The sequence below is a fragment of the Python bivittatus genome, unplaced genomic scaffold (genome assembly GCF_059951505.1).
Source record: "Python bivittatus isolate LINGU-HERP-01145 unplaced genomic scaffold, Pbiv_v1 ctg000850_np1212, whole genome shotgun sequence".
NCBI lineage: Eukaryota > Metazoa > Chordata > Lepidosauria > Squamata > Pythonidae > Python > Python bivittatus.
Window position 1 is genome coordinate 4,940,782 of NW_028277112.1, and position 26,116 is coordinate 4,966,897.

General features: G+C 40.0%; 1 protein-coding gene across 2 annotated transcripts in view; it reads left to right on the forward strand.

Moving 5' to 3' along the window:
• Window positions 1–26,116, forward strand: part of CERT1 (ceramide transporter 1) — a 79,880-nt gene that overhangs the window by 45,856 nt on the left and 7,908 nt on the right. Inside the window, exons 11-16 of one of the 2 annotated variants that reach the window (XM_088130466.1) lie at window positions 296–370; window positions 5,247–5,342; window positions 6,263–6,395; window positions 6,658–6,728; window positions 9,128–9,256; window positions 9,496–9,625. In XM_088130466.1, the coding sequence (XP_087986592.1) occupies window positions 296–370; window positions 5,247–5,342; window positions 6,263–6,395; window positions 6,658–6,728; window positions 9,128–9,256; window positions 9,496–9,625 (634 nt within the window). The remainder of the gene's footprint in view (window positions 1–295; window positions 371–5,246; window positions 5,343–6,262; window positions 6,396–6,657; window positions 6,729–9,127; window positions 9,257–9,495; window positions 9,626–26,116) is intronic. The other variant, XM_088130467.1, reaches the window with a different exon arrangement.

Here is a 26,116-nt window from a genome sequence, read left to right on the forward strand (position 1 = left end):
TCTGCAAGCTTTCATTTTTCACTCTGTTACAGAATGGTTTATTTTGAATTGGTGAGCATGTTTTGTATACCAAACCTGGGCAACAATATTTAGTATTCTGAGAAAGAATTCTTTACTGAGCAGTGTTTGGAATATAATACATAATAGGTGCATGAAGTCAGCATTTGCTGCTGTACTTGCTGCTTATGGTCCTTTTGTTTCTTCTTCATAATCTTGTGCGTGGAAGTTGGTACAAAATGCTCTGTTGTGCCTTTGTTCTGATTACTTGGTTTTTTTCTTTGTCTGTCTCTGTTAGCCCTATAGTCGCTCTTCCTCCATGTCTTCCATTGATCTAGTCAGTACCTCTGATGATCACAGATTCAGCTCCCAGGTACTGTATGACTACAAGCAGAGTGACTTTACCATAACTTCTTGCTGTATTTCACCTTCGTGGTCACTTCTTTTCTTCTTGCTCTGTTAACCATTTACGCTTGTTTTAAACAAAGTGCAAATAAACTGTAGAAGGAACTCTGTATTCCAGTAGTGAGTAAGAGGAAGGTAAATATGATTGTGAAAAGGTTTTGTTGTATATCAATCCAAGACATTCCAAATATGTTTAATTCCATTCTGCAATAAAGCCATACTTTTGATTTAAGTAATGTCCCTTATATTCTTGCAAAGTTCTCAAACATTGTACAGTATTTAAAAAGTCTAATTCTTCAGTCTAGTTAATTTTGTCAAGACAAAGATTATCCTGAAAGCTATAGATATAGATATAAATGAATCTTCAATATTCTGATGATCTGGTATGTAAGTGCTTTGGGTTGGAGATCTGCTGTGTGAATTTTCATTTTGACTTGGAACATAGTATAAGCAAGTTAAATTTCCCAAAGCTAATGCTAACTGTTCTCTCACTCTTGTCCAATGTTTGTCATGTGTCTGACAGCTCTGTTTTTAATGACCTCCAAATTGGAGAAGATTTCTCCAATTTGTTAATCTTTTTTTTTGTTTTAAAGAACTGCAGCACAGATTATGGGGATTCTGTATCCAGCTTCCAAAATAAATAAATAAATCTGTCCTTAGATAACCTAGGTATAACATGGTGCTATTTCTAAACATATACCTGACAGTTTGATTCTGTGGTCTTTGGAGAGAAGTTCCCCACAATATTAAAAACTATTTTAAAGAAATACCACATAAGATTCTAAGGCCTGAGGCAAGGAAGAATGTTTTGAAAGTTTTTGTAATTCCCAATAGCACAGAGGCTACAGATCCAAAGCTCTTTGGTTGTTGATGTTCCTCTATTTAGCTCTTTGTTTTTATAGTTTGAATTCTGCTGATATTAGAATTCCAAGGAAGAGTTTGAAGATATGTTTTCCAGATTGGAGAAAAGATGTTAATTACCATGTTCTCTCTTATGCCAAGCTGTCTAATGAAAAATATTTTTTTATGAAGGATCTTACATATACTATTTGTGTTTATGAATGACCTTACTTGTCTGATATCCTCAAATGAAAAAATCTTCAGTCCTGATTTCCAGTCTTCATACTATCAGAGGTTGGCTGCTTTATGCTTTTGTATAATCATCTAGTAACTGAAGATTATTTTTACAATGTAGAGTTCACAGTGACATTCATTTACTAGCATATACTGATTTAACAGTATTATGTAAAATATGTAGCAGGAAGAAATAACACTTCTATCTAATCTGTTGTATGCAGTGATAAATTTTTGGAATGAAGGTTGTCTTAAAATACAGACCTACTTTCTTTGCTTCTTTATTGTGTCTAAAGTTAATAGGGTCACACTTTCCTTTATCAGCATAAATGATCTTTAAAGCTCTAGAATATACTGTAACAGAAAGCAAAATTCAAATGTCGACTGTTATCTTTGCTTTCAGAACAAGTTTGATGTTTTGGAAAGCTTGTCATGGCTGTTTAGTTATTTGATAAATGAATGTAGTCTGGTAGAATTTGTATTAAGATGGAAGCCTAATAATGGGTTTGTGAATGACCAACAATGGTGGAGCATCTAATCATTGAAAGAGGGCATGATTATGAGGTACAAGATGGTGTTTGTATTAAGATGGAAGCCTAATAATGGGTTTGTGAATGACCAACAATGGTGGAGCATCTAATCATTGAAAGAGGGCATGATTATGAGGTACAAGATGGTGTTTGCAACAACTTCAACTTCAAATCAGGCCAAATATTTACGATTGGAACTAACAGTAATTCTTGCTAACTGAGAGAATACTCTAAATTGGGCAGTTGGTTTTGTCTGTGGGATTGTCAAGTGTGCATGCTGTTTTTCAAAGACAGTTCCTCCATTTTTATGCAAGAAGTTTAAAAGTTATTGATTGCGTGTGATCTCTTATTGGTGATGTTTCAAGCAGAGTTGAGTTAGCTTTTAAGAGAATAAATACATCTGTAGATTTCCATTATCTCTGTTTCATTCAGTTGTAGAACACTGCATGAATAATATACTGTGGGTAATGTTGTGGTTCTAGGGTGTATACAGAAAAGAATTATATAATTCCTAAGAACCACAGCTTTTTGTTTGAAAAATCGGTTAACCTTTAGAGCTGTGAAGATGTTTGAAAGCATGCATATTGTCTTAGAAACCAATGTGGTAATTGAAAGCAGGGCTTCAGTATCCTGCATAGCAAGTTGACTTTTTCCTTTACTGGCAGAATCAAATAAATTATGCAGGTAATAAAATTTATGAATTAAATATCAGGAAAATAATGCAAAATTTGATCAACTGGCATAATTTATGAGGCTGGAAACATTTCTGTTTTCCTGGTACAGTATTTAAATTACTTGTACGCAGAAGTCTTAAGATATTTAGCAATGAGTAAAGAGAATTGATTAAAGACTGTTTTGCTTTGGGAAATGATTGGCTATGTTCTCTTACTTTTTGCCCATTGTTCAGAATAATGCCTCTATATCAAATGGGGGTTCATGTTTAAAAAAGTGAATCAGTCAACAAATTATGCTTTTAAGCTATACAGTTTCTACAAACTAGAAGTTTTGAGTAGTTCTTCAGTCTACTTTCCTAATTTCTGTTTTAGTATGTAGAGAAATTATGAGGCCCCATGTTGATCGCTATGTGAGTTTATAAATAAACAGCTCATCTCTTTGTAAGGCTTTTTGGTGATAGAAAAATCATTTAGTGGCATTCTCTAATGACATGTAAGTTACAGCAGAGCAGAGATGAACAGAAAATAAATTTGGATCTACTGGTGGATTGCTGGGTAATTTGAAGTAGACTGGCATGTGTTCCTAACAATAACAGGGAAATTGGGCTGCCAGTTTAAATATTTACTTTAGTGTGTCATATGTCAATTTAAATCTGTTTAAATACAGTACTGTGCAAAAGGTTTAGGCAGGTATGAAAAAATGCTGTAAAGTAAGAATACTTTCAAAAATATATATTGTAATTGTTTATGTTTATCAATTTACAAAATGCAAAATGAGCAAACAGAAGAGAAGTCCAAATCAAATCAATATTTGGTGCCTTCAAAACGGTATCAATTCTTCTAGGCACACTTGCACACAGTTTTTGAAGGAATTTGGCAGGTAGGTTGTTCCAAACATCTTGGAGAACTAACCACAGATCTCCTATAGATGTAGGCTGCCTCAAATCCTTCGGTCTCTTCATGTAATCCCAGTCAGACTCAATGATGTTGAGATCAGGGCTCTATGGGGGCCAAACCATTACTTCCAGGACTCCTTGTTCTTCTTTACACAGAAGATAGTTCTTAATGACATTGGCTGTATGTTTGGGGTCGTTGTCCTGCTGCAGAATAAATTTGGGGCCAATCACACGCCTCCCTGATGGTATGGCATGATGAATAAGTATCTGCTTGTATTTCTCAGCATTGAGGACACCATTGATCCTGACCAAATCTCCAACTCCATTTGCAGAAATGCAGCCCCAAACTTGCAAGGAACCTCCACCATACTTCACTGTTGCCTGCAGACTCTCATTATTGTACCACTCTCCAGCCCTTCGGTAAACAAACTGCCTCCTGCTACAGCCAAATATTTCAAATTTTGACTCATGAGTCCAGAGCACCTGCTCCCATTTTTCTGCACCCCAATTCCTATGTTTTCATGCATAGTTCAGTCGCTTAGCCTTGTTTCCACGTCGGAGGTATGGCTTTTTGGCCGCAATTCTTCCATGAAGACCACTTCTGGCCAGACTTCTCTGGACAGTAGTTGGGTATACCCAGGTCCCACTGGTTTCCGCCAGTTCTGTGCTGATGGCACTGCTGGACACCTTCCGATGTTGAAGGGAAGTAAACATCATGGGTCTTTCATCTGCTGCATTAAGTTTCCTTGGCCAACCACTGCATCTACGGTCCTCAACATTGCCCATTTCTTTGTGCTTCTTCAAAAGAGCTGGAACACCACATCTTGAAACCCCAGTCTGCTTTGAAATTTTTGCCTGGAAGAGACCTTGCTGATACAGTGTAACTACCTTGTGTCTTGTTGCTATGCTCAGTCTTGCCATGGTGTATGACCTGTGACATGAAACTGTCTTCCACAGCCTCACCTTAGTAGCAGAGTTTGGCTGTTCCTCACCCAGTTTTAAGCCTCCTACACAGCTGTTTCTGTTCCAGTTAATGACTGTGTTTCAACCTACATATGAAATTGATGATCATTAGGACCTGCTTGGTATAATTGATTAATCATACCCCTGACTCTAATCCTACAAGATCCCTGACTTTGTGCAAGTGTACAAAGTGTGCAAGTGTAAGAATTGATGCTGGTTTGAGGCCAAAGGGTAGTCACACCAAATATTGATTTGATTTAGATGTTTCTTCTGTTCGCTCACTTTGCATTTTGTAAATTGACGAACATAAACAATTACAATATATATTTTTGAAAGCATTCTTACTTTACACCATTTTTTCACGCCTGCCTAAAACTTTTGCACAGTACTGTATATCCAGAAATTATATTAACAGAAATTGTTTCCCAAAGGGGCACAAACAAAAATCAATGTCTTGTGACTAAGAGACATTTTTGTTTGAATCCTGTGTATTTGTGCTTGCTTGCTTGATTATGGAAGTTCTTTACCCAAGTCTGTTTCTTTGTTGATAATATATTTTTTGCACAGTCATTTTATTTATTTATTTATACAGCAATTTGTTTAATGGCACACTCTAGTCAATCGTGACTATCTTCAGGCTACAGAAGAGAGAAAAAAATACTTCCGTAAATGTTTTCTTTCTTTCTTTCTCTCTTCTGTTTTGCAAGGTGGAAGAGATGGTGCAGAACCACATGACGTATTCATTACAGGATGTGGGGGGTGATGCTAATTGGCAACTAGTAGTTGAAGAAGGTGAAATGAAGGTAGGCAGAATATTTCATATTTTAGAAATATACTAAAATAAATAATAATTTAGTCAAAGAGTTGCTAATTTCCCTGAGGGTGTTAATTCACTAAAAGGGTTGAAACTACATCCCCAGATTTAGTTTAAGCTTCAGGCTACTATGCTTTCGCTATTTAGAATGATTGTTTCTCTCCATCTAGAGTCATGTGTACAGTTCTAGTCTGCACACTTGGAAAACAGTATGACAGTGCTAGAAAAGTACAAAAATGTTCCCAAAATTCTCAGGGGACTCAACTCCTTCTGTACTGCAAAAGGTTAGAAAGTTTGGGACTTTGTAACTTGAAAAAAGGATAACATGATTGAGCTGAATGTAATAATATGTAGAATGGAGAACATGGACAGGAAGATGTTTTTCTCTTGTCAAAATATTAGGACTTATAAAGTTGATGGGAAAGGTATTTAAGATCAACAAAATGAAGCACTTCTGTGTACAGTGCATAATTAACCTATGAAATTCATTAACAGTAGATGTGATGATCACTAACTTGGATAATGATAAAAGGGAACTAAATAAATTCATTGAGGACAGGTCTATTAAGGGCTATTGGTCTTAAAAATTCAATATTATCTCCAGGGTGGGGGCAGCATGTCTACAGATGCCAGTTACAGAGGAACAATATGGGACAAGGTTATATATCCATCCCCAACTTATGAACACCCCAGAGGTATCAGTGGCCATTGTGAGAAAAAAAAAATGCTGGAATAAGATGGGCCTTGGTCTGCTCCAGAAAGTCAGTTCTTATGTTCCGTATTTAAATGAATGACATTTTTACTGTAATTTTACTAATCCAGTATTATTCCTACTAATTTAGCATCATTTCAAAAGTGAATTTAGAATACAAAAGAAAACATCTTCAAATATTTTATGTTTATTCAAAGGTGTACAGGAGGGAGGTAGAAGAAAATGGCATTGTTCTAGATCCGTTGAAGGCCACACATGCAGTCAAGGGGGTTACAGGGCATGAGGTCTGCCACTACTTCTGGAATGTTGATGTTCGCAATGATTGGGAAAGTAAGTAAACTTTGTTTGTTTATTTATATTTGTTACTGTTTGGCTCAGAAAACAACACCTAGCAACTCTCAATTTAGTTTCTCCCACTTGGTCCAGCTCCTGATTTCCAGCTAACATGTCTGGGAATTCTGGGAGTTGCAGTTCCAACTCATTCAGAGGGCACCAATTTAGGTAATTTCTGGTCTAGCTGGTGTGTGAAAATATTATTGCTACAATTTAATTATTTTGTTTTCATTATTATTTTTTCTTGTCTTGTCTTTAGCAACCATTGAAAATTTCCGTGTTGTAGAAACTCTAGCTGATAATGCAATCATCATCTACCAAACACATAAGGTAATGCTTCACATTGTTACATAATATTTCAAAATACTGTAAGTGCTATGAAGAAAGAAAGCAATCTAAAGATTATAAATTTCTATCTTATCTGGTTTTTCCTGTTAAAACATTGCCTGACTCATCAGGAACAATTAGAGAGTTAAAGATAGATGTTTGTTATTGTTTCCTTAAGTCTGGTAAGAAGTTTCCTTAATCGATCATGGATTTTGGTATTCAGGTGTTTGCTTTTTGAGAAGCAGGTGCAACAATAATTGAGGAAAAGCCATAGCTCAGTGATAGAACCTACGCTTTGCATTCCAAAGGCCAATGTTCATTCTTTCTCCACACACTATGTATCTGTGAGTGGGTGACAGGAAGGAAATCATTTCCGAAATCATGATTTAAAAATTATTTCTAAAATGATGTCCTAATTATCATGTTGCATTGAAAGCCAATATAATGGCTAAGACTGAGGTACAAATCTGGATGTCTTCAACTTGAATCTGCTTTTTGCCATGATTTCCAGAGGGTAACTGATTTTTGCAATAAAAACACAAGAATCTTACAGTGTCTTTATATTAACCAATTTATTAAAATTGTTTTCATTTATTTATTTACTTACTTTTGTTGAATTTATCTGCATCCTCATCTTTTGACCAGCAGCTTAAGGTACCTAGTATACATGCTCCTCTATTTTATTCTTCCAACAAATCTGAAAATTAGGGTGGACAGAGAAAAAATGATTAATGCAAAGTAACTAGACGTGTGAATTCTAACTAGGCATTCATTATACCATTTTGGCTGTGGCATAAGATACTTCATTAAATGCATGGATATAATTCTTAGAGAGGAGTATTGTTGTTATTATATATACATACGCAAACAGTTGTAAAGATGGAAACATTAAAAGGAAAATAAAATATAGGAAATATAACCAAGAAATTACCTGTTGAAAGTCATCTCCACACATTTATTTTTTATTTTTGTCTTGCATTGATCAGTCCATACCTATGTAGTATGTAATAAAATTGTCTATAAACTTATTTTTCTTGAGGTTAGCGGCAAATGATTTGGGGAAACTGAAGCGTTCCCCTGTTGGTTTTTGTATCTTGCCATTTAAAATCATCAGATCGGGGTCCAAATACTCTTTTGCTTATAGACTGACCAGTTTGTCCTATTTGGATTGTAGTGGGCCAGTGCTCTGCGCAAGTGTGGGCAGGAGCTTGTGGAAGAATTCTCTTTCATCCTCTTGTGTGTAGTTCATCTTGTTCACAGCTGGCTTCCTTAATAATGAGGTCACAATTACTCTTGTGATTCTGGATGGCAACACATTCTGCACTGCTGGCTGTAATAAATGTTGGCAATTACTGATTATCGTTGTTTGGATGTAATGCTGAAACACTCTTTGTAAAAATTATGACAAAAGTGTGCAAAATATTCCATCATGGAATATTCTGATCTTAAAATGTACCATTCCAAGTCATTCAATCTCTGCAATATGGGTTTAACAATACTGAGGTAAATTACAGGTTTGCTTCAAGGATTAGAACAAGAAAATGTGATTTTAAAATCAAAGGAACTTTTCAGTATTACAGAAAACTCATATCCAGCTGTCTTGAAACTCTCAGAGTATGGAGTATTGGGGATCTGAACTTAATGACTCAGCTTTGAACTCTTTATATAATTCCCTTTAAATCTATGTAGGCACATCATCAAAAATCAGACTTAAAAATAATAAATATTATTAAATAAATAAATATTATTTTTCTCTTCTAAAAATTAGATTATGCCAATCCAGATCTTCATTTATTGTATTGGAGGGGTTGGTAGCAATGTCTATTTAATTATTCATTTTGATTTTAAGCAAATTAGAAATAACTACTCAATGAATTTTGGCAATCTCTCATTAGTTATCTAAGATCTATAAAACATTGCAACACAAATGATTGCTGTATTGTCTAAAATCTATAAAGCATTGCAACACAGTTTTTTGCTGTAAAATTGAAAGGTACTTTGAATTGATGGTAAGTAAAAGTTTGGAATATTGCATTGGCTAGAAGATTAACACAATATGAGAATCTTGAAGAACTGTTCAGTTTAAAAGGTTTTTGCTTTTCAATGTGTGCTTTTGCTTTTCATTTTCAGACAAGGTTGTCTTGTTTTAACTTATAAACCAAGTATTTTGTAATAGTATAGTTTGTTTGTCTACATGTCGTCTTGGGTAGAACCATTGAATGTGGGTCGTTCTTTTTTATATTTTTCTTTAAAACTATATATATAACAATCAGTATCCTCAAATTTATATTTTTGTTCCTATTTTTGTTTTATTTCTGCCTTCTGTTATTAGGATTACTACAGAAGTGTTTTTTTAAAAAAGCTGAATACTTTAAAACATTATACAAATGCTTTCCTTCTAGCGAGTATGGCCTGCTTCTCAACGTGATGTGCTGTATTTATCTGCTATTAGAAAAATACCAGCTTTAAATGAAAATGACACTGAAACATGGATTGTCTGCAACTTCTCTGTGGAACATGATAGTGTTCCTGTAAGTAAAACTTCTTGTTTCTTAAGGTATTACTATTTTAGAATTCTTTTCTCAATTGCAGTGTTTATTAACCCTAGGGCAAGGATAATTTAAAAGAAAACCATAGAAAAGATTCAGGATATTTAGCTTAATGGATTTTTTTCTAATGGAAAGAAAATGAAGGAGTAGTTTATGCCATAATATTTCTTCACAGTCAGCATTTAACCAACAACAATATGAATGTTTGTATTTCTTGACAGACTAACAATCGATGTGTTCGTGCCAAAATAAATATTGCTATGATTTGCCAGACATTGGTAAGCCCTCCAGAAGGAAACAAAAAAATAAGCAGAGACAACATCCTATGCAAGATTACATATGTAGCAAACGGTAAGGCATGACTGCTTTCTAGAAATGCATATTTAGTTGTGTTAGTGTAAAAGGTTTCCTCCCTCTGATTTGTAAATAAAGCACCATACAAATAATAAGGTAGAAAGCCTGTGTAGAAACTGCAGTTGTGAATTATATACATTGCACATGACAATTGCCTTTTCTAAAGATATGGCAACAACTAATTCTGTTTAGGAAGACCTGAGATTGTTTACTGTTGAAGCTACAGTTAAATTCAAATGACACTCAAATTTTAAATCATTTTTGGCATCTTTTAAGATGACAAAGGTAGAATGAAGGTAATAGGGCAGGAAGATGTACCTTTTTCCAGACTCAGGAGCACATGGAGGGGTGCATGCTGTCTCTAAAACTAAATTTGATTTCATTTACATTTAATAAGAATTAAATATATTAATGTAAGTTATCTGGATTTGTACATGCAATAATTTCTCTCTTCTAGTACATTCAGAATTACAATTTGAAGACAAATTTTGGACAGATTTGAACCACAGCTTTAGGGGCTGCATGCAATCCTAGAGCTTTAGATTACATACCTTTTTTCAGGCATGGTGTTTGTTACATAGAATCAAGTCTGGATTTCCTTCTGGCCACATTTTAAATGGAAAACTCACTGTCAGATCTGCCCATTGGGCATATATTCTGTGTGTACGCTGTTTCGTGCATTCATACTCTTATGATATGTGGTAATAATAGTTGATGGATTATTTTATAAATTTCACTGCTCTTGTTTTGGTTTCAAAATAAAAGACAGGTTCTCTCTCCCCCTCTCCCTCTTGTCTTTAGTCCCCACTAGTGTCCCATTTCTGTAATCACAAAGTCTCAAATTTCTTTGTTTCTTTATTTTCAACTTTCAACCAATCATCTTGTTCCTTATAGGCTAAACAATTTATGTTCCCACAAAGTTATTATTTCAAAAGTCCTAATATTTCAAATTCTTTTGGTCCCTTAATTTGTTTAAAACTTTCTTGAAATAAATTCTTATTTAGCTTTTTGCTATTTATGTTATATTCTTTAAATTCTTTTAAGTTGTTTATTAGTTTCTCCTCTATTTTGCGATGATCTTTTACTCACCAGATAGCTTTTCTAACTTGTTGCTTAGAAGACTTCTTTTAACTTTAAAATAATTGTAAATCCAAAAGTGTTTGGAAAGTGAGTTTGGGCTAACCCTGTGTCCTTAAAGGCTCTGCCCCAGTTGAGAGCTTGAAGGCTTCCCCTGTCTCCTGGCATTCAAACGTGTGGGTCGATTGCTGTTTTGTGATCTCCTTGCAAGGAGCAGCTGTCTGGAGCATAAGTGGGCAATCTCTCATCCTTCTTGTCCAGAGAGGATCGGTTGGACCAGGCTTGTAGCCAGTTCTTCAGTCTTAGCCACATTGTCATCTCTGCTCCTCCAGAGACAACTTAGCTTGCCATTGCCTCACCCAGAAGTCCTGGCTACTCTGGCTTTTCAAGTCTTGAAAGCAAGTCTTTGTTTTCCTGATAATTTTCATAAGCAAAGCAAGGTTTCTTACTTCTAACAGACAGGCTCCAGTATTACATGTCGTCATCATCAAACCTTTATTATGGCCTTTAGGCCAAAGAGCACAACAATAAAATACATAAACCTGTAATTATTATTAATAAAATGCAATAAAATTACATAAAATACATTGTTATAGTAACTAATACAGATAGCAGTGGCTATCAAGAAAATTTGTACTAAACTTCAACCATAGGCTTAAACTGGTTTGAAAATCAGTATCCCAGATATGTTGTTTAAGATGACTCCTGGCATTTTCAGGCCCTAATGGACACAGGCTTTCCAAAAAGAGTCCTAAGGGCTAGAGTTTGCTATTAGCTTTCGTTACCCAGGTTAATTTAAAACAGTCTCTAAGAACCAGTAGAGCCAGACCCACAGGAGAAAAAATCAATTTCAACCAGAAATTAGGGAGATAGGACCAGGCTCTGGCACCCACAGAAACCATACTCTAACTGTAAAACAGCATTCTTGATGCATATTGGAAGTGCAAGTATTGCTCTTATAAATTTGGACTGGACAGCTTTCAAGATATTAAACTTTGTAAAAATGAAAATTGGAACATCATAATAGAAGCTCAGAGAAGACCTTAGCAAGAAAAACCTTGCAAGCTGCAGGAATAAAATGTGCCCCTTGAATAGAAGAATCTTAAGACATGTAACGAGCTGCCACCTGTTGATCCCAAATCCAGTAACTTTCCTTGCAACCAATATTGATTCAAAAGAAAGTTCATTTATTGAGAATAAGTGTACAGATCCAAAGCATTGCTAAGACTAAGCAAAAGCGCGCCAAAAGCTGTTTTTCTTACTTTTCCCTCCCTTTCACCCCCCTTAGTTCTTGGTCTTCTGATTCCCTCGCTGGTACGACCTTGTACCTTCCAGTGCCTGTGATAACGGAGCCATCTGCTTTTAACGGTTTCTCATTCCTGCTCCCCCCCCCCGCTTTTACAATGGCAGAACCGCAGCATGTAAAAAGCAATTTCTAAACTAGCCATATAACAATCTATTATAAAATCTTGCGAGGATTCTGATATGCTGCCCCTCCACAAGTGAGGATGTCAGTCAGATGATTCCTCTTCTTCACTCTAAAAAATAAAAAGCAAAAAGAAACATAATACAATAACAATAGCCATTCTAATTGTTAAGGCTTTGTAGGATAAACATCATAAAAAATTTTAACTAAATGTGGAGCCTTTACATGTTTCTTGCCAACCCATTCAGCCAATGATTTAGGAAAATGTTTCCACTGAATTAAAAATTGAACCCCTCCTCTATGTTTTCTACTGTCCAGTATTTCTTTAACTTCAAAATGTTGTTCTCCTTCAACCATTATTGGCTTAGGAGGCACTGGGGAAGGATGCCATTGAGATGACTCTTTGTAGGGTTTAAGCAGGTCGCAGTGGAACACTGGATGGATTCTTTTAAATGTGGTAGGCATCTGTAATCGTAGTGAAACTGGGTTAATCACTTTATCAATAACAAAAGGCCCTACGAACTTTGGAGCAAGCTTTCTGGAAGGTTGTAATGATTTAAGATGCTTGGTAGATAAAAGAACCTTATCGCCTACTTTCCAGTCTTTTTCTGGGGTTCTCTTAGCATCTGTAAATTGCTTGTACGTTGCTCTGGCCTCATTCAATGACGCAGCAATCTGAGGCCACACTTGTGTCATTTGCTGTACCCATTCATCAACTGAAGTGACTTGAGTGGACTGTTTAGGTAGTTCTGGGATGGGTACAAAATCCTGTCCCGTAGCTATTTTAAACGGGTTGAGGCCAGTGCTTTGGTCCACTGCATTATTATAAGCTACTTCAGCAAACGGTAACAGCTCATCCCAATTGTCTTGTTGGTAGTTAACGAAGCATCTCAAATATTGTTCTAGCACTGAGTTCAGATGTTCACAGGATCCCACCGTTTGGGGGTGGTACCCCGAACTCAAGCCTTGCAATGCCCCCAGTAGTTTTAGGAACACCCTCCAGAACCTGGCAGTAAACTGGACCCCGCGATCCGAAATTACTCTTTCTGGGACACCATGAGCTCGGTAGACGTGCTGTATAAATAACTTAGCCAGTTTGGGGGCCGATGGAAGGGATTGGCATGCCACAAAATGTGCTTGTTTGGAAAAAAGGTCTGTAACTACCCAAATAACTGTCCTTTTGTTGCTTTCCGGCAGGTCTATAATAAAGTCCATGGAAATTTGCTTCCAAGTGTAAGGTTTGCCCCGTTCGACAGAGAAACTCCCGTGACACGTGTGGTTCACAAAAGAGGTTTACTCATGCGTAACGTAGCAGTCACAAGCAAAGCCAGGACTGGCTTGGTACATTTACATTACTCCTTTATAGTTGTCTCAATCCCCCCGCGGGCCCCGTTGCTAGGTTACATATTACAAATTAAATTGCAGATTGCCCCCTGTAATCCCCCCCTTCTACTGGAATGGCAGGTTCAGCCCAGTTCTCCTGTTTCTTTGATTGTTGTTGCCTATGGCGTGGTCGTTGGCTTTGTTGGGGCTTCTGTCGCGCGCACAGCCGGGAGCTCCCGCTCGTGCACTGATCTCTTCCTCAGTTCCGCGGCTCTCTCCTTTGTCTATAGCGCCCGCGACCCTCTGGCGTTAACACAACGCATCCGCTCCAGATTAGTGAAGTGGCGCCAGGTGGCCCATTCATTAGCTTGCGGTTTCGCATTTCCTCTTTCTGCGCTGGCGCTCGAGCGGTGAAATTGACTAAAGCGCGGCTGGGCAAGTTCCTAGACGTGCAGTGCCGGCTGAACCTGACACCAAGGAGCACTTGGGTTTGCTACTGTCTGTAGAAGCCCCATTGGTTTGCCCCCTCTCCTTTTGGCCATTGCACATGTGGGGCATGTAGCTACATATTCCCCTACATCTTTTCTCATTGTTGGCCACCAAAATTGACGCCTGAGTAGATGTAATGTTTTCACAAAACCAAAGTGCCCAGCTGTTCTGCTGTCGTGACTTCTTTGCAAGATCCACTTTCTAGCGTCTGCAGGGACATATAGCTTATCCTGCCACCACCATGCCCCTTGTTTGTTCACTAGTAATTGGCTGTTGCTTTTAAACCAATCATCCTGAGCAATCTGGGCATTTATTTTTTTCAACAACTCTCCTTCTGGTTGTTCTTCACCTCTTTTTTTCTGAGCTTTGGTGACCACTCTTAGAGCTGGTTGGGTACATGGGATTACAGGAGCGACCACTTCCTCCCGCTTGCTGTTGTGTTGAGGCAATCGAGACAGAACATCCGCCAGAAAATTTTTCCCCCCAGGAATGTACTTCAGGGAGAAGTTAAATCGATGAAAATATTGTGCCCATCTCATTTGCTTGGGTGACAGCTTCCTCGGTGCAGTCAAAGCTTCTAGATTTTTGTGATCAGTCCAAATTTCAAAGGGATGGGGTGATCCCTCTAACAAGTGTCTCCAGCAAACTAACGCCCAGCGCACTGCGAACGCTTCCTTTTCCCACACCAACCAGCGTCTCTCAGTTTCTGAAAATTTCCGGGATATGTACGCACATGGAAACAGCTCCTCCCCTGCCCCCTTCTGTAACAACACAGCTCCCACTGCCACATCTGAAGCGTCTGCCTGGATAACAAATGGCTGTTCTGGATCAGGGTGCTTTAAGATCGGTTCAGCCATAAATAGACGCTTTAAACTTTGAAAAGCTTCCTGGCACTCCTTAGTCCAGGCCAAGGGGGCTCCCGGTTTTGATGTCTTCGCCTTGTCCTTCCCCTTGGTTTTCAACAAATCGGTGAGTGGGAGTGCCACCTGGGCAAAGTTGGGTATGAATTGCCGATAGAAGTTAGCAAAGCCCAGGAAACTTTTAAGCTGATGCCTGGTTTTGGGAGCCTCCCAACCCGTGACGTCCCTCACCTTGACCGGGTCCATTTCAATTCCCTGATCCGAAATTCTATACCCCAAATAGTCAATTTGCTGTTTATGAAATTCACATTTGGAGAGCTTGGCATACATTTGAGCCTCCAGTAGCTTTTTTAGTACCTTCCTGACCAATTGTACATGTTGGTCCATGGTCTCAGTGTAAATCAGGTTATCGTCCAGATAAACCAACACCCCCTGGTATAAATGCTCTTGTAACACCTCATTTATAAGTTGCATAAACACCCCCGCCGCTCCTTTTAATCCGAACGGCATTATTTCATAACGGAAACACCCCAGGGGTGTATTAAAGGTGGATTTCCATTGATCTCCTTCCCGGATTCGCACCCTGAAGTACGCCTCCCTTAAATCCAGCTTTGTGAAAATTTTCCCTTTGGATAAATGGGCTAACAGGTCTTTCATCAAAGGGAGTGGGTACCGGTTGTCAGCAGAAATGGCATTTAGCCCTCTATAATCTGTGCACAAACGTAGGGAGCCATCCTTCTTTTCCCTAAATAGCACCGGTGCAGCAATTTGAGAATGCGTAGGTACAATAAAGCCCCTCTTTAGATTCTTATCAATGAACTCCCGCAAGGCTTCCAACTCTTTGGGTGTCATTGGATACATTTTCTTCCTTGGAAATTTAGCCCCAGGCTCAATCTCTATGGCACAGTCACTGGCGCAATGGGGGGGTAGCTGATCTGACTCCCTTTCGCTAAACACCTCCTGCAGGTCGCGGTATTGCTTGGGAATCTGATTTGCAGCCTCCCCTGCCTTTTCCCCACTCACAGCGCCCATCTCTTCATCTGACAACGTTTCGGTAATTCCTTCAACTTGCACTCCCCCCTCCTTCGGGAAACACAAGATCTTTTCCTCCCAGTTCACTTCTGGGTTCTTCCTTTTTAACCAGTTCATGCCCAGAAGCACTGGGTTGCCTGCCATGGGAGTCACTAGGAATTTAATAGTCTCTCTATGGTCCCCCATAGTTAGCTCGAGCTCTTCAGTACGATACTCCACTGGCCCTCCCCCCGCTGGGGATCCGTCCAGCTGGGTAAAAGTCACAGGGGTTTTGAGTCTCTTTAAGTGCAGTCCCAAACCCAGGGCGAGGGTGGGATTAATCAGATTTCGGGAGCAGCCAGAGTCTATCAGCGCCCGTATCTCTGCCTTTCGGTTCGTCCTCACCACCCCTTAGTTCCACCCAAATTTTAATGGGACTCACCCCCATCTCTTCACTCTCCGAGTCCTCTCGTGAGCTGCTTTCCTTCTCCAGGAGAGCAGCCGCCTGTCGGAGAGAGAGCGGAGCTAACAACTTCTGGGTTTTGCCACCGCTGCGTGTTGCCGCTCTAGCTCCCGCTTCGCTGCCTACTGCTGCTGGCTCTTTCTTGCCGGGCTTTGAAGACTTCGGCCCCTTCCGCTCCGTCTTCTTGCCTCCTTGCTCCGTCTTTGCTTTAGGGCACGCAGCAGCAAAGTGCCCCGGCTCCCCGCAGTTGAAACAGACGCGCCTGCTCCTGCTACTTTCCAGCGCGCTGGTCTTCGCCTTGGGCGCCGCCTTCTTTGTGCCGGGTAAGGGCGGAAATCGGGTTCTTGCTTCTATGGTGCGCCATTGCTCCTCCACTTCGCCGGCCATAGTGACCCATCCATTAAAGGTTTTGGGGAAACCCCAGCACACCACGTGCAACAATTCGGGTTGTAAGCCTCTCTGGAAAAACTCGATCAGAGCTCTTCAGGCACGTGAGACAGCCTTTGAGCCAACCCCCAAAATTCGTAGGTGTACTCTGATACTGACTTGGACCCCTGCTTCAGCCTTTCCAGGTCACGTCGTGCTTTAAGCGCCACACACGGGTCTTCAAAGCGTGCGCAGAGAGCCTCCATGAAATCCTCTAATCTCCTTAAAGCCCAGTCCTTCGCCCTGTGCAGGCCAACCACCCATTCTGCAGCTGTACCTTCAAAAAAACTGGACACATAGGAGACCTTCTCTTCCTCGCTGCGGAACAGACCCCCATAGCCCTCCATGTAGATCCGAACCTGGGTGATAAAGGAAGCAAGCTGCTCGGCATCTCCCCCAAATTTCATGGAGATGCCCCGCTGCTGCATCGGGCTCTTCTTGGCTCTGCTAGGTGTGAGATCCTCCTCCTCCTCACTGGAAGTCTCACCTTTGTCTGACTGCTCTACCGCCTCCGTACCTCCTGGTGTGACCGCTGACTCTCGCGTGGGGGGCGTAAATCCCCCTCCAAGCAGTTGATCCACCGCTGCTTTTAGCGCTCACACATCATCGGATAGGGACCCCATCTGCCCTTCCAATTTCCCCATGCGATCTTTCATCGAAGGGCCCCATCTCTTCGTTGCCGTTGCCTTCGCCCCTGCTCGGGCTTGGCGCAATGATTGTACCGGCTCCTCCTGGGTTATTGTCGTGCAGAGTGATAATCACAAACACTCCTGTTTGTGCAGAGCGCAGCAAAAACTCCAGGAAAATATTAGCCAAGAAAGCAAACACATCAACAGCTATTCACAATGCAATGTCCATTTCTTGTTTCCAAAGAAATCCAGTCAAAAAATATGTACTAACTGGTGTTTATTGATAAAAATGCAAAAACTCCATAAAATGCAAATATCATACAAAATATAAAGAAAAACACATCTTCTCATTATATTGTAGCATACAAGACTTATTAGCAACACAAGCTTAACAAAATCTCTAGCTACAAACTCTTAGAGAAGAGGTACACTACTTGGTAATTTGTTACAACTACGTAGCCCATAAAACCTACATAGTGGCTAACACTAAAACAACTAACAACTACTCTGAGAGGCTGAACATTTTCCTCTCCTTGTATTATAGCTCTATGCCACCCCCACTGGGTACCTAGCATACACACGCCAATAGGTGGCAGTAAATAGCACAATACACAACACACAATAACAGGTGTTTTTCACATGATCTCTGTAGCCAAAATATTATTTGTTATTGTTGTAAAGATAACAGGATGACTCCTTTCCCATGAGAAAGAAAATCCTGACAGTTATCACCTTCACTTCCAATGGAGGGGGGACCGGTCTCTCTTCCTCTTCCTCAATGACATCGTCAGCCATCCCGTTGCTTGGTTGGTCCCAGTCAACGTGAGGCTTTGGACTCCCCGCAAGGTAATCTCCCTGGTGGAAGTCTGCACTGGGAGTCTTAGCAAAATGTAACGAGCTGCCACCTGTTGATCCCAAATCCAGTAACTTTCCTTGCAACCAATATTGATTCAAAAGAAAGTTCATTTATTGAGAATAAGTGTACAGATCCAAAGCATTGCTAAGACTAAGCAAAAGCGCGCCAAAAGCTGTTTTTCTTACTTTTCCCTCCCCTTCACCCCCCTTAGTTCTTGGTCTTCTGATTCCCTCGCTGGTACGACCTTGTACCTTCCAGTGCCTGTGATAAGGAGCCATCTGCTTTTAACAGTTTCTCATTCCTGCTCCCCCCCCCCTTTTACAATAGCAGAACCGCAGCATGTAAAAAGCAATTTCTAAACTAGCCATATAACAATCTATTATAAAATCTTGCGAGGATTCTGACAAGACAGCTGTGGAGCTGTGTTGGGCCACACTTGCCTGATAAGAGAAATTTGCATTCTAAGATAAGGAAAACTGGAACTGTACCCCAAGATATTTATAAGTACATACCTGCTCTATTGGGGTCCTATTTGCCATTTATGTAACCTACTGTTGTGTCGTGCAAACACTAGTGCTTTAGTTTTTTGGTAATTTACTACAAGTTGTTCTTTTAGGCAAAAGGAAGCCAGTGTCCTTCTCACTCCCACCTGGGAGACTGTCAAAATTACTATGTCTGCTTATAGCAAGGCTGGAATTGCACAATCTGCTAACATTGGAAAGTGATGATTAGAAGATGAGAGACCCTGAATTATTGATGTACAAATTAAAAAGTAAGGGGGCTAAAATACAGCCTTGCCTTATCCTTCTTTTGGTAGAAACAGCTCCAGATAGGTGCCCCCAAGGGGAACATCTGACTCTCAATCAGGTGTTAGAATAAAGTGTCTAGATAAAAAGGAGCAATCTTTTATCCACTGAGGATCCCTGAGGTTTTTGCCATAGCCTCTCCCTTGGAATCAAATCAAAAGCTGATTTGAAATCCACAAAGTCTGCAAAAAGGATGCCTTTGGGCAGTGAGGTGTATTTTTCAGCTAAATGGTGCAAGACAAGGCAGTGGTCAAAGGTTGAACGGTCCCCTCTAAATCCCACCTGTTCATCAACAAGAATATTTTCACTTTGGACCAATCCAACAGTTTTAAATAAAGATATTTGCATGTAATTTGCTTATTATATTAAGCATGCTAATTGGTCTGTAGTTGGCAGAGTTAAGTCTATTTCCTATATTCTTGCAGAGAAGGATAACTATGGCCCCATTCCACTCAGATAGAAAATGTGCTGTGCTGTTAATATAAGTAAAAAGAGCAGCCAGCACTGGGGCCCACCAATCTTTTTCTTTTAGCAACTCTGGAAGGATAAAATCACCTCCAGGAGTTTTCCCAGATTTCAATTGTACAATGAGATCCTTACTCTTGGCTATAGATATAGGAGGCCATTCAGGAGAGGTCACCACCGGGTGGGGAACCACCACTGGATTAATTAATAATTCTGGATTAAAAATGTTCTGAAAGTAACTTTCTGAAATATCTGCAAGCATTTGGCAGGTGGGACCTAAGTAGCTACCTATAGGAGAGCAGTTAATTAGGCACCAGAACCAAGCAGGGTTCTTAAGCTTAGCTGCTGCAACTAGTCACCCCAGTCCTCTCTCAGCGCTTGTTTTCTTCTTAGATTTTACAAGTGCTCTATAAAACTTCTTATGCTGTCTGAGTGATTGAAAGGAACCTTATGAGTTGTCAGATTGAAAAGTATATACTGCAGTAAGAAGAGCCTTTTTTGCTTTATAACAATATGTATCCAACCAAGGTTTGGATCTCATATGAAGGAGGCTACAACTTATTGATGAAAGTCTAGATAGTAGGGCCTGGAGAGTATGGATAATAGGCTGGTAATGTGATAATACCTGTTCAGAGGAATCTGCTAAACAAATTTGGGAGCAGAGTTGAAGGAGGGGTTCTGAATTTAACAGAGCAGATGAGCTTTTTGCCACTCTGGAAGGCCATTTATTCCAAATGAGTTTTTTTGTCATGGCCTTGGGACAGTGAGCAACAGCTAGGAACTTAATAGTTACTTTAGGATTCAAACGGCAGATTAATGGGAAATGGTCACTACCCGAGTGATTTCCTACATAGAAATAGGTTATTAGATGAGCGTAAGTACGTGGAACCATAAAATAATCGACCACACTTGCGCCTTTGGAGCCCCAGAAGGTTAGTTCCCCATTTAGGTCTCCTCCAGCAGAACTATTTAGTATGATCAAGTCCAGACTATCTATAAGCTGGGCCAGTCGGAGTGTTTATTTTAGATTGTCAAGCCTGTAAAGGGCAGACTACTTCATTTGAGGGGAGAGACCAATTAAAATGAGCTTACAAAAAAGCATCTGACTCCCCAATACAAGCATTGAAATCACCAGCAATAATTACTAATGTGTCTGGGTACTGGCAAAGCATACTAGAGATATAGTTGTCACGATCCCAAATACTATTAACTTCATTATGTCTGTGTAATGAGGGAGGATATGTATTGATGAATAGCGTATTGTGTGGCTTAAGATGAAATAAAAGGGCTAGGACCATACTGGCATATGACTCCAATACAGTCACAGAGATGTTAAATTTTGTAGTGATTGTTATGTTCAAATCTCCTGAGGGTCTTCCATTTTTAACACTGGGTAGTGCCTTGAGTGTGTATGGAGTGTATTCAGAGAGGGATATATCATCCATGGCCTATGTTTCCTGGAGAAACAAAATATCAAAGGAACTAATGTAGTCCAGAAAAGAGGCATCCATGTTCTTCGCTTTCCAGCCAGCTGTGTTCGAAGAAAGAATGGAGATTGAGCATTATCATAGGAGAGTCAGTGCCTAATATTTCCATTAATTATCTGGTTAGTCCCATACTGTCTTCAATTACAGCAGATAAGGCTATTTCAAAAGATTGCTTTGCAGGAACAGAGACCTAGAAGAGACTTGAGCTCACAGATGGAACTGGCTCCGTGGTGCAGAATTTAATGCACTTTGTGATTGGGGTGTAGCCTTCAGTTGGGAGATTGAGTGTGTTTCTGTAAGAACATCAAAATTAGAAGGATAGGGCACATTGTGAGAAAGCTCAACAAGATTTATGGCTGAGCTCCCATAGAATGGCTTGCTAGGATCTGAGAGGCTGTCTTCAGCATCATTGCAAAGGACTCAATCCTCTGATCATCTGGAAAAGCTTGGTGTATTCCAGCCAACTCCTCATCACCCATGGAAGACTGATAATGCAAAGTTTTAAGTGACACAAGTGGTTCAGCAGTGGCAATAGTAGCTAACAGAGTTCTCTTAAGGCTTTGTAAAATATCATTGTCAGGATCTACGCAAGCTAGAAACCATAGTTTTATTTAATTTAGACTAGCAATGCATACTAAACAGTTAAATGGTTAAAGTGTTAATTGGAGGCCCGCTTGCTTGTTCCTGCCATTGAAGTTAGGAGAACGGGAGAGAAAGATGCCAAGCCAGGTGCTGCTGTTATCTCTACAGAGGTGCGAGGTGCCAACAAGGTCAAGCAACCATGAGACCAGGAGAAAAGTGCAAGGAATTTCAAGCAGGAAAAGAAAGAAGGGGGGGAAAGGGGGCTTAAAAGGGAAGGTTTTGCTTTGCAATGCTTAGACTCAACAAACTATAGATGCTGTACATTTCTCTTAATAAAGAAATCTTTAATGGAACTAATTAGACTCCAGAAGATTTACTGAACTTTGGGAATGAGTGTGCAGACTCTGACAATCATCTTGCTTGGCCTTGGGCAAGGCTCCAAAGGCATTGATAAGTACAGCTTTGTCCGTATCAGACTTGGCCTCATTCTGCATATCTACCTTACTCCCATGGCCTGGCTTAGCCAAGGACAAATGGGGAGAGGAGATACTGTTATTAACAACAGGCTTATTATTTGGAAGACTGTGTAGATCAAAAGTAGCAGAGCTGAAGAAAGGGGTTACCTCTTCATCGCAAAAAACTCTGATTGGAACAATCTGAAAGGTAGCAAGAAATGATTTCATTTTAAGCAATGTGTGAGGTATAGTAGATTGCTTAAAAGTAAGATTTGTTTACTGCCGGGCAAGCCTGGGAACCACTCAACTCAAAAACTCTGTTGGAGACCCAGTGACTGGAATTAAGGCTGTTCAAAAATATATGGAGAGCAACCTGGTTTAACTGCAAGAAGCAAGTAAGCTTTGTTGAGGTAACTTCTTTAGCAGTTACATTGACACCTTTATTAGCTCGTGGTTTATTACTCAGTTCTGAGGGATGTTGCCTCATTAAGTTGTCTGTTTGGGCTTGGGCTTCAGTAAAGACAGAGTCTTTCTGTATGCTTTTGTATAAAAATCTCAAAGTCGTTTTTTAATAGATCCAGATTATTTTTAATGGAGGCTAACTGCTCGAACACTGAAATGACAGTTTGTGCTGGGAGCAAACATTGTTTTGCCATGAATTCAGTTGAGCTGTCCCATAACAGCAGCTTTTCCCATCCCTTACCTGGTACAATCTTGTTCTTATTTTCTTTAGAAGAAACTAGAGAACTAGTGGAATGGACGGAAGAAAGATGGGGGAGGGCTGGTGTAGAATCAGACCAATCTATTAAGTCATCTCTAAGTAAAACAGAAAGCTCCAGTAATTGCTGTTTTTCTATTTCTGTTTGTAAGTCCCATTCAAGAGCCTCAAATTTATTAGAGATGGGAAATGGGGTTAGTTTACTTACTGTTTCTTTTTGTAGAAAAAGTTCATCAATTTTTGGTTGTTTGGCTATCTTGGAAGAGTGCTGTGAGCCAGGACTGGCTCCGTGATGCTGCTTCCTTTTCTCCATTCTCTGAGTCAGAATTTTGTTCTCTTTTCTTCTCAATGCCTGACCCCTACCTTTTTTCTCTCCTGGGAAGTTACAGATGTACAAGTGATACCATTTGCTTACTTTAATAAGTCTTAAACAACATTAAACCAAAGAGGCAGGAACACAAAACAGGAGCTCTCAGAGGATGATGTTAATAGGTTGCCATCTTGCCCCAGTTTTTTTCCAGTATTACATGTCAAGAATACATTTTATTTTAATAATTTAGGACTAAAGACAGCATTCTTATGCTTCAGTATTATATTTAAAATCACAGCAGTTTGGCATAGCCCAAAGAATTGACAAATTAGCAAGTGACTTTCTTTCCTCCAAGTAACAGAATAGCAAGATTCACAGGATTTTCTACATAAAAAAGGTAAAATCAAGCCTCTTTCCAGTTCAGCTCAAATCCTTCTGATTATATAGACACATCCATGCAGAAGTGGTTTGCCATTGGTTTCTGCATTTTTTTTTTAACTTCCTAGTCTAGCCAACAGTATCACAATTCCCTGGCAGTCTCCTGTTCAAGTACTTACTAGGCTTTGCTTAGCTTTCGAGCCATAAAAAATATCTTATTCCAATCCAACTTTCCCCAACTGGTTCCCTCCAGTTATGTGGGAACTATGGGCCCCAGGATTCGCAACCATTATTAGGTTGTTTTACTTGTATATTTGTTCATTTTTATTTTATATATTTCTAGACTACTTTTCCAGATTACAACGAAGCTTACAGAATAAACCAGTGCCACAGTAAATCAAATCAAATTCTTTATTACAGGTTAATGAGCCAGACTAAATAAAATATATTAGATAAAACCTACAAATTAGAGCTACAGGATAGATCATATAGAGTAAAATAAAGCATATTATAGAGTAAAATAAAGCATATAAGATAAAATCTACATACTTGCACTATTTTGCTGTCAGCAATATACAGGTAATACTCGCTTAACAACCATTAGTTCAGCAACCATTTGAAGTTACAACAGTGCTGAAGGAATGGTAGTTATGACTGGTCCTTGAAGTTATGGCTGTTGCAATATCGCCATGGTCACATGATCAAAATCACATTTACAACTGCAGCATGCGTTTCAACTCCCACCACCCACCTATCTCCTCCCCCATCTCTGCCTTTTTGGTCACCCTGCATTCTGGCACCACCACCTACCCCTGCTGCCCCCTGTTCCCCCCAGCTGACCTTCACCGTCATCTTCCTCCCACTGCTGACGAGGTGTGCCTAGCCAAGGCAGCTGCTGGCCCTTCGTGAGGCCTTTGCGATGGCCACCTATCTCCCTCCATCACTGCTCTTTTGGTTGCCCTGCACTCCACCACCACCACCTACCCCTGCTACCCCCCACTGCCCCCAGCTGACCTTTGGCATCATCTTCCTCCTGCTGCTCATGAGGCACACCCAGCTGAGGTAGCTGCTGCCCCCTAAAACTTTGAGGTTTTAGGTGGTAGAGTGCAGGGCAGCCAAAGGGGCAGTGATGGGGGGAGATGGGGGAGTTGAAGCGGAGGCAGGTGCATGAGGTCCAGCAGGAGCAATGTGACGTCCTCACCTAATGACAGCATGGTCCTCGCCCAACAACTGAAACCAAGACTATTGGAACAGCAAGGGGGTTAAACAAGGGTGTATTCTGCACCTATTACTCTTTAATTATTATATCAACACAATAGTGTTGATACAATACTTAACAATGAAGATTTTCAATCAGTTCTTGATCTGTCACTGAGCAGCCTGCTCGAAACCCCACCTGTTCTTCAGCTAGGAGGCTCTCTTCCTCCAACCAGTCTAAATGTTACCAGTAAATATGTCTGGCATGTATCTTACTGATTGTGCTCAGAAGGCTCCCTGGGCGATAATTTGCTGGCACATCCTTCCCTTTTTCCAGATAGGGACAATAATGGCCATGTCCCAGTCTTTAGGAATACTGTAATTGCTGTTTTATTCATGTACGTGGAAAGAGAAGCTAGTAGCAGGACTCATCAGTCAGGATGGGAGCATATTAGTTCTAGGGGTATTAAATCCCTGAGGCCTTTCCAGGTTTTAGTTGCCTGATCAGTTTGTTTATTTCTGATACTGAAACTGGAGGCCAGTATGATAAAGGTTCCCCCCTAGCTGAGAGTAACTTCTTGTGCTTTCTCTCCAGCATACAAAGCCTGAAAATGAGATTCCCAAATCATAGTAGTAATTTCCTAAGGGAGAGAGTTGAACTTTTAATCTTCCCACTATTAAGCACCAACGTTTAACAGAACTTTTTCCCTGGGCTGCTGCTATCATTTGTGTCCATGCTCCATGAGCAGCCTGTTTCTTTTTGATAGAGATTACAGCTTTGTAATGTTTCTTCTGGAGCAATTCTTCCTGAATAAGGGGTGCATGTAGGATCCTGTTTATAATCCCTAAAAGTAATCATAAGATTTTTTTGATTTATTTTATTTTATTTTTGCTTTCTGGCAGTCTTAGTCAAACCAGTGTTTGATTTATACTGATTATTTGATATTCCGTTGGAGTGGTCATTAACTAGAGTCTGTTTGCAAAACTGAATCAGAGACTCATAATGTATGGAGATGGGTGGGGGGATGATGCTATTTCAAGACATACCCTTTTTAGGTGAGAAGAGTTCAGAAGCTCTTCTAATGTCCTACTCACTCTAGGTGACCATCTTAAACATCCTGAGCATAGCACCCCTTTGGGTCCAATAGGCAGGGAACATATCCCAGCTCCACCCTGTCATCTAAATGGAAAGACAGGGTCAGCAATAGATGATCACTGTCAGGAGCACCAACTATTGCAAAGTCTCTTAGGAAGTTCAGAACTCCTCAAGAAAGGGCTATATAATCTATTGTGCTTGCTTTGAGGCCAGACCAAAATGTAAGTTTCCTTGGTCTGTCTCTAGGGGCAGCACAATTTAGGATACAGGTAGTCCTTGAGTTATGACAGCAATTGGGACTGGAATTTCCATTGCTAAGCAATGTGGTCATAAAGCAAGACATCACATGACCATCTCGCTTAGTGGTGGCCATCCCTGCAGTCCCTGTTCCCATCATTAAGCCACGATCATGGGTCATTAAGCGAGCACCTCCT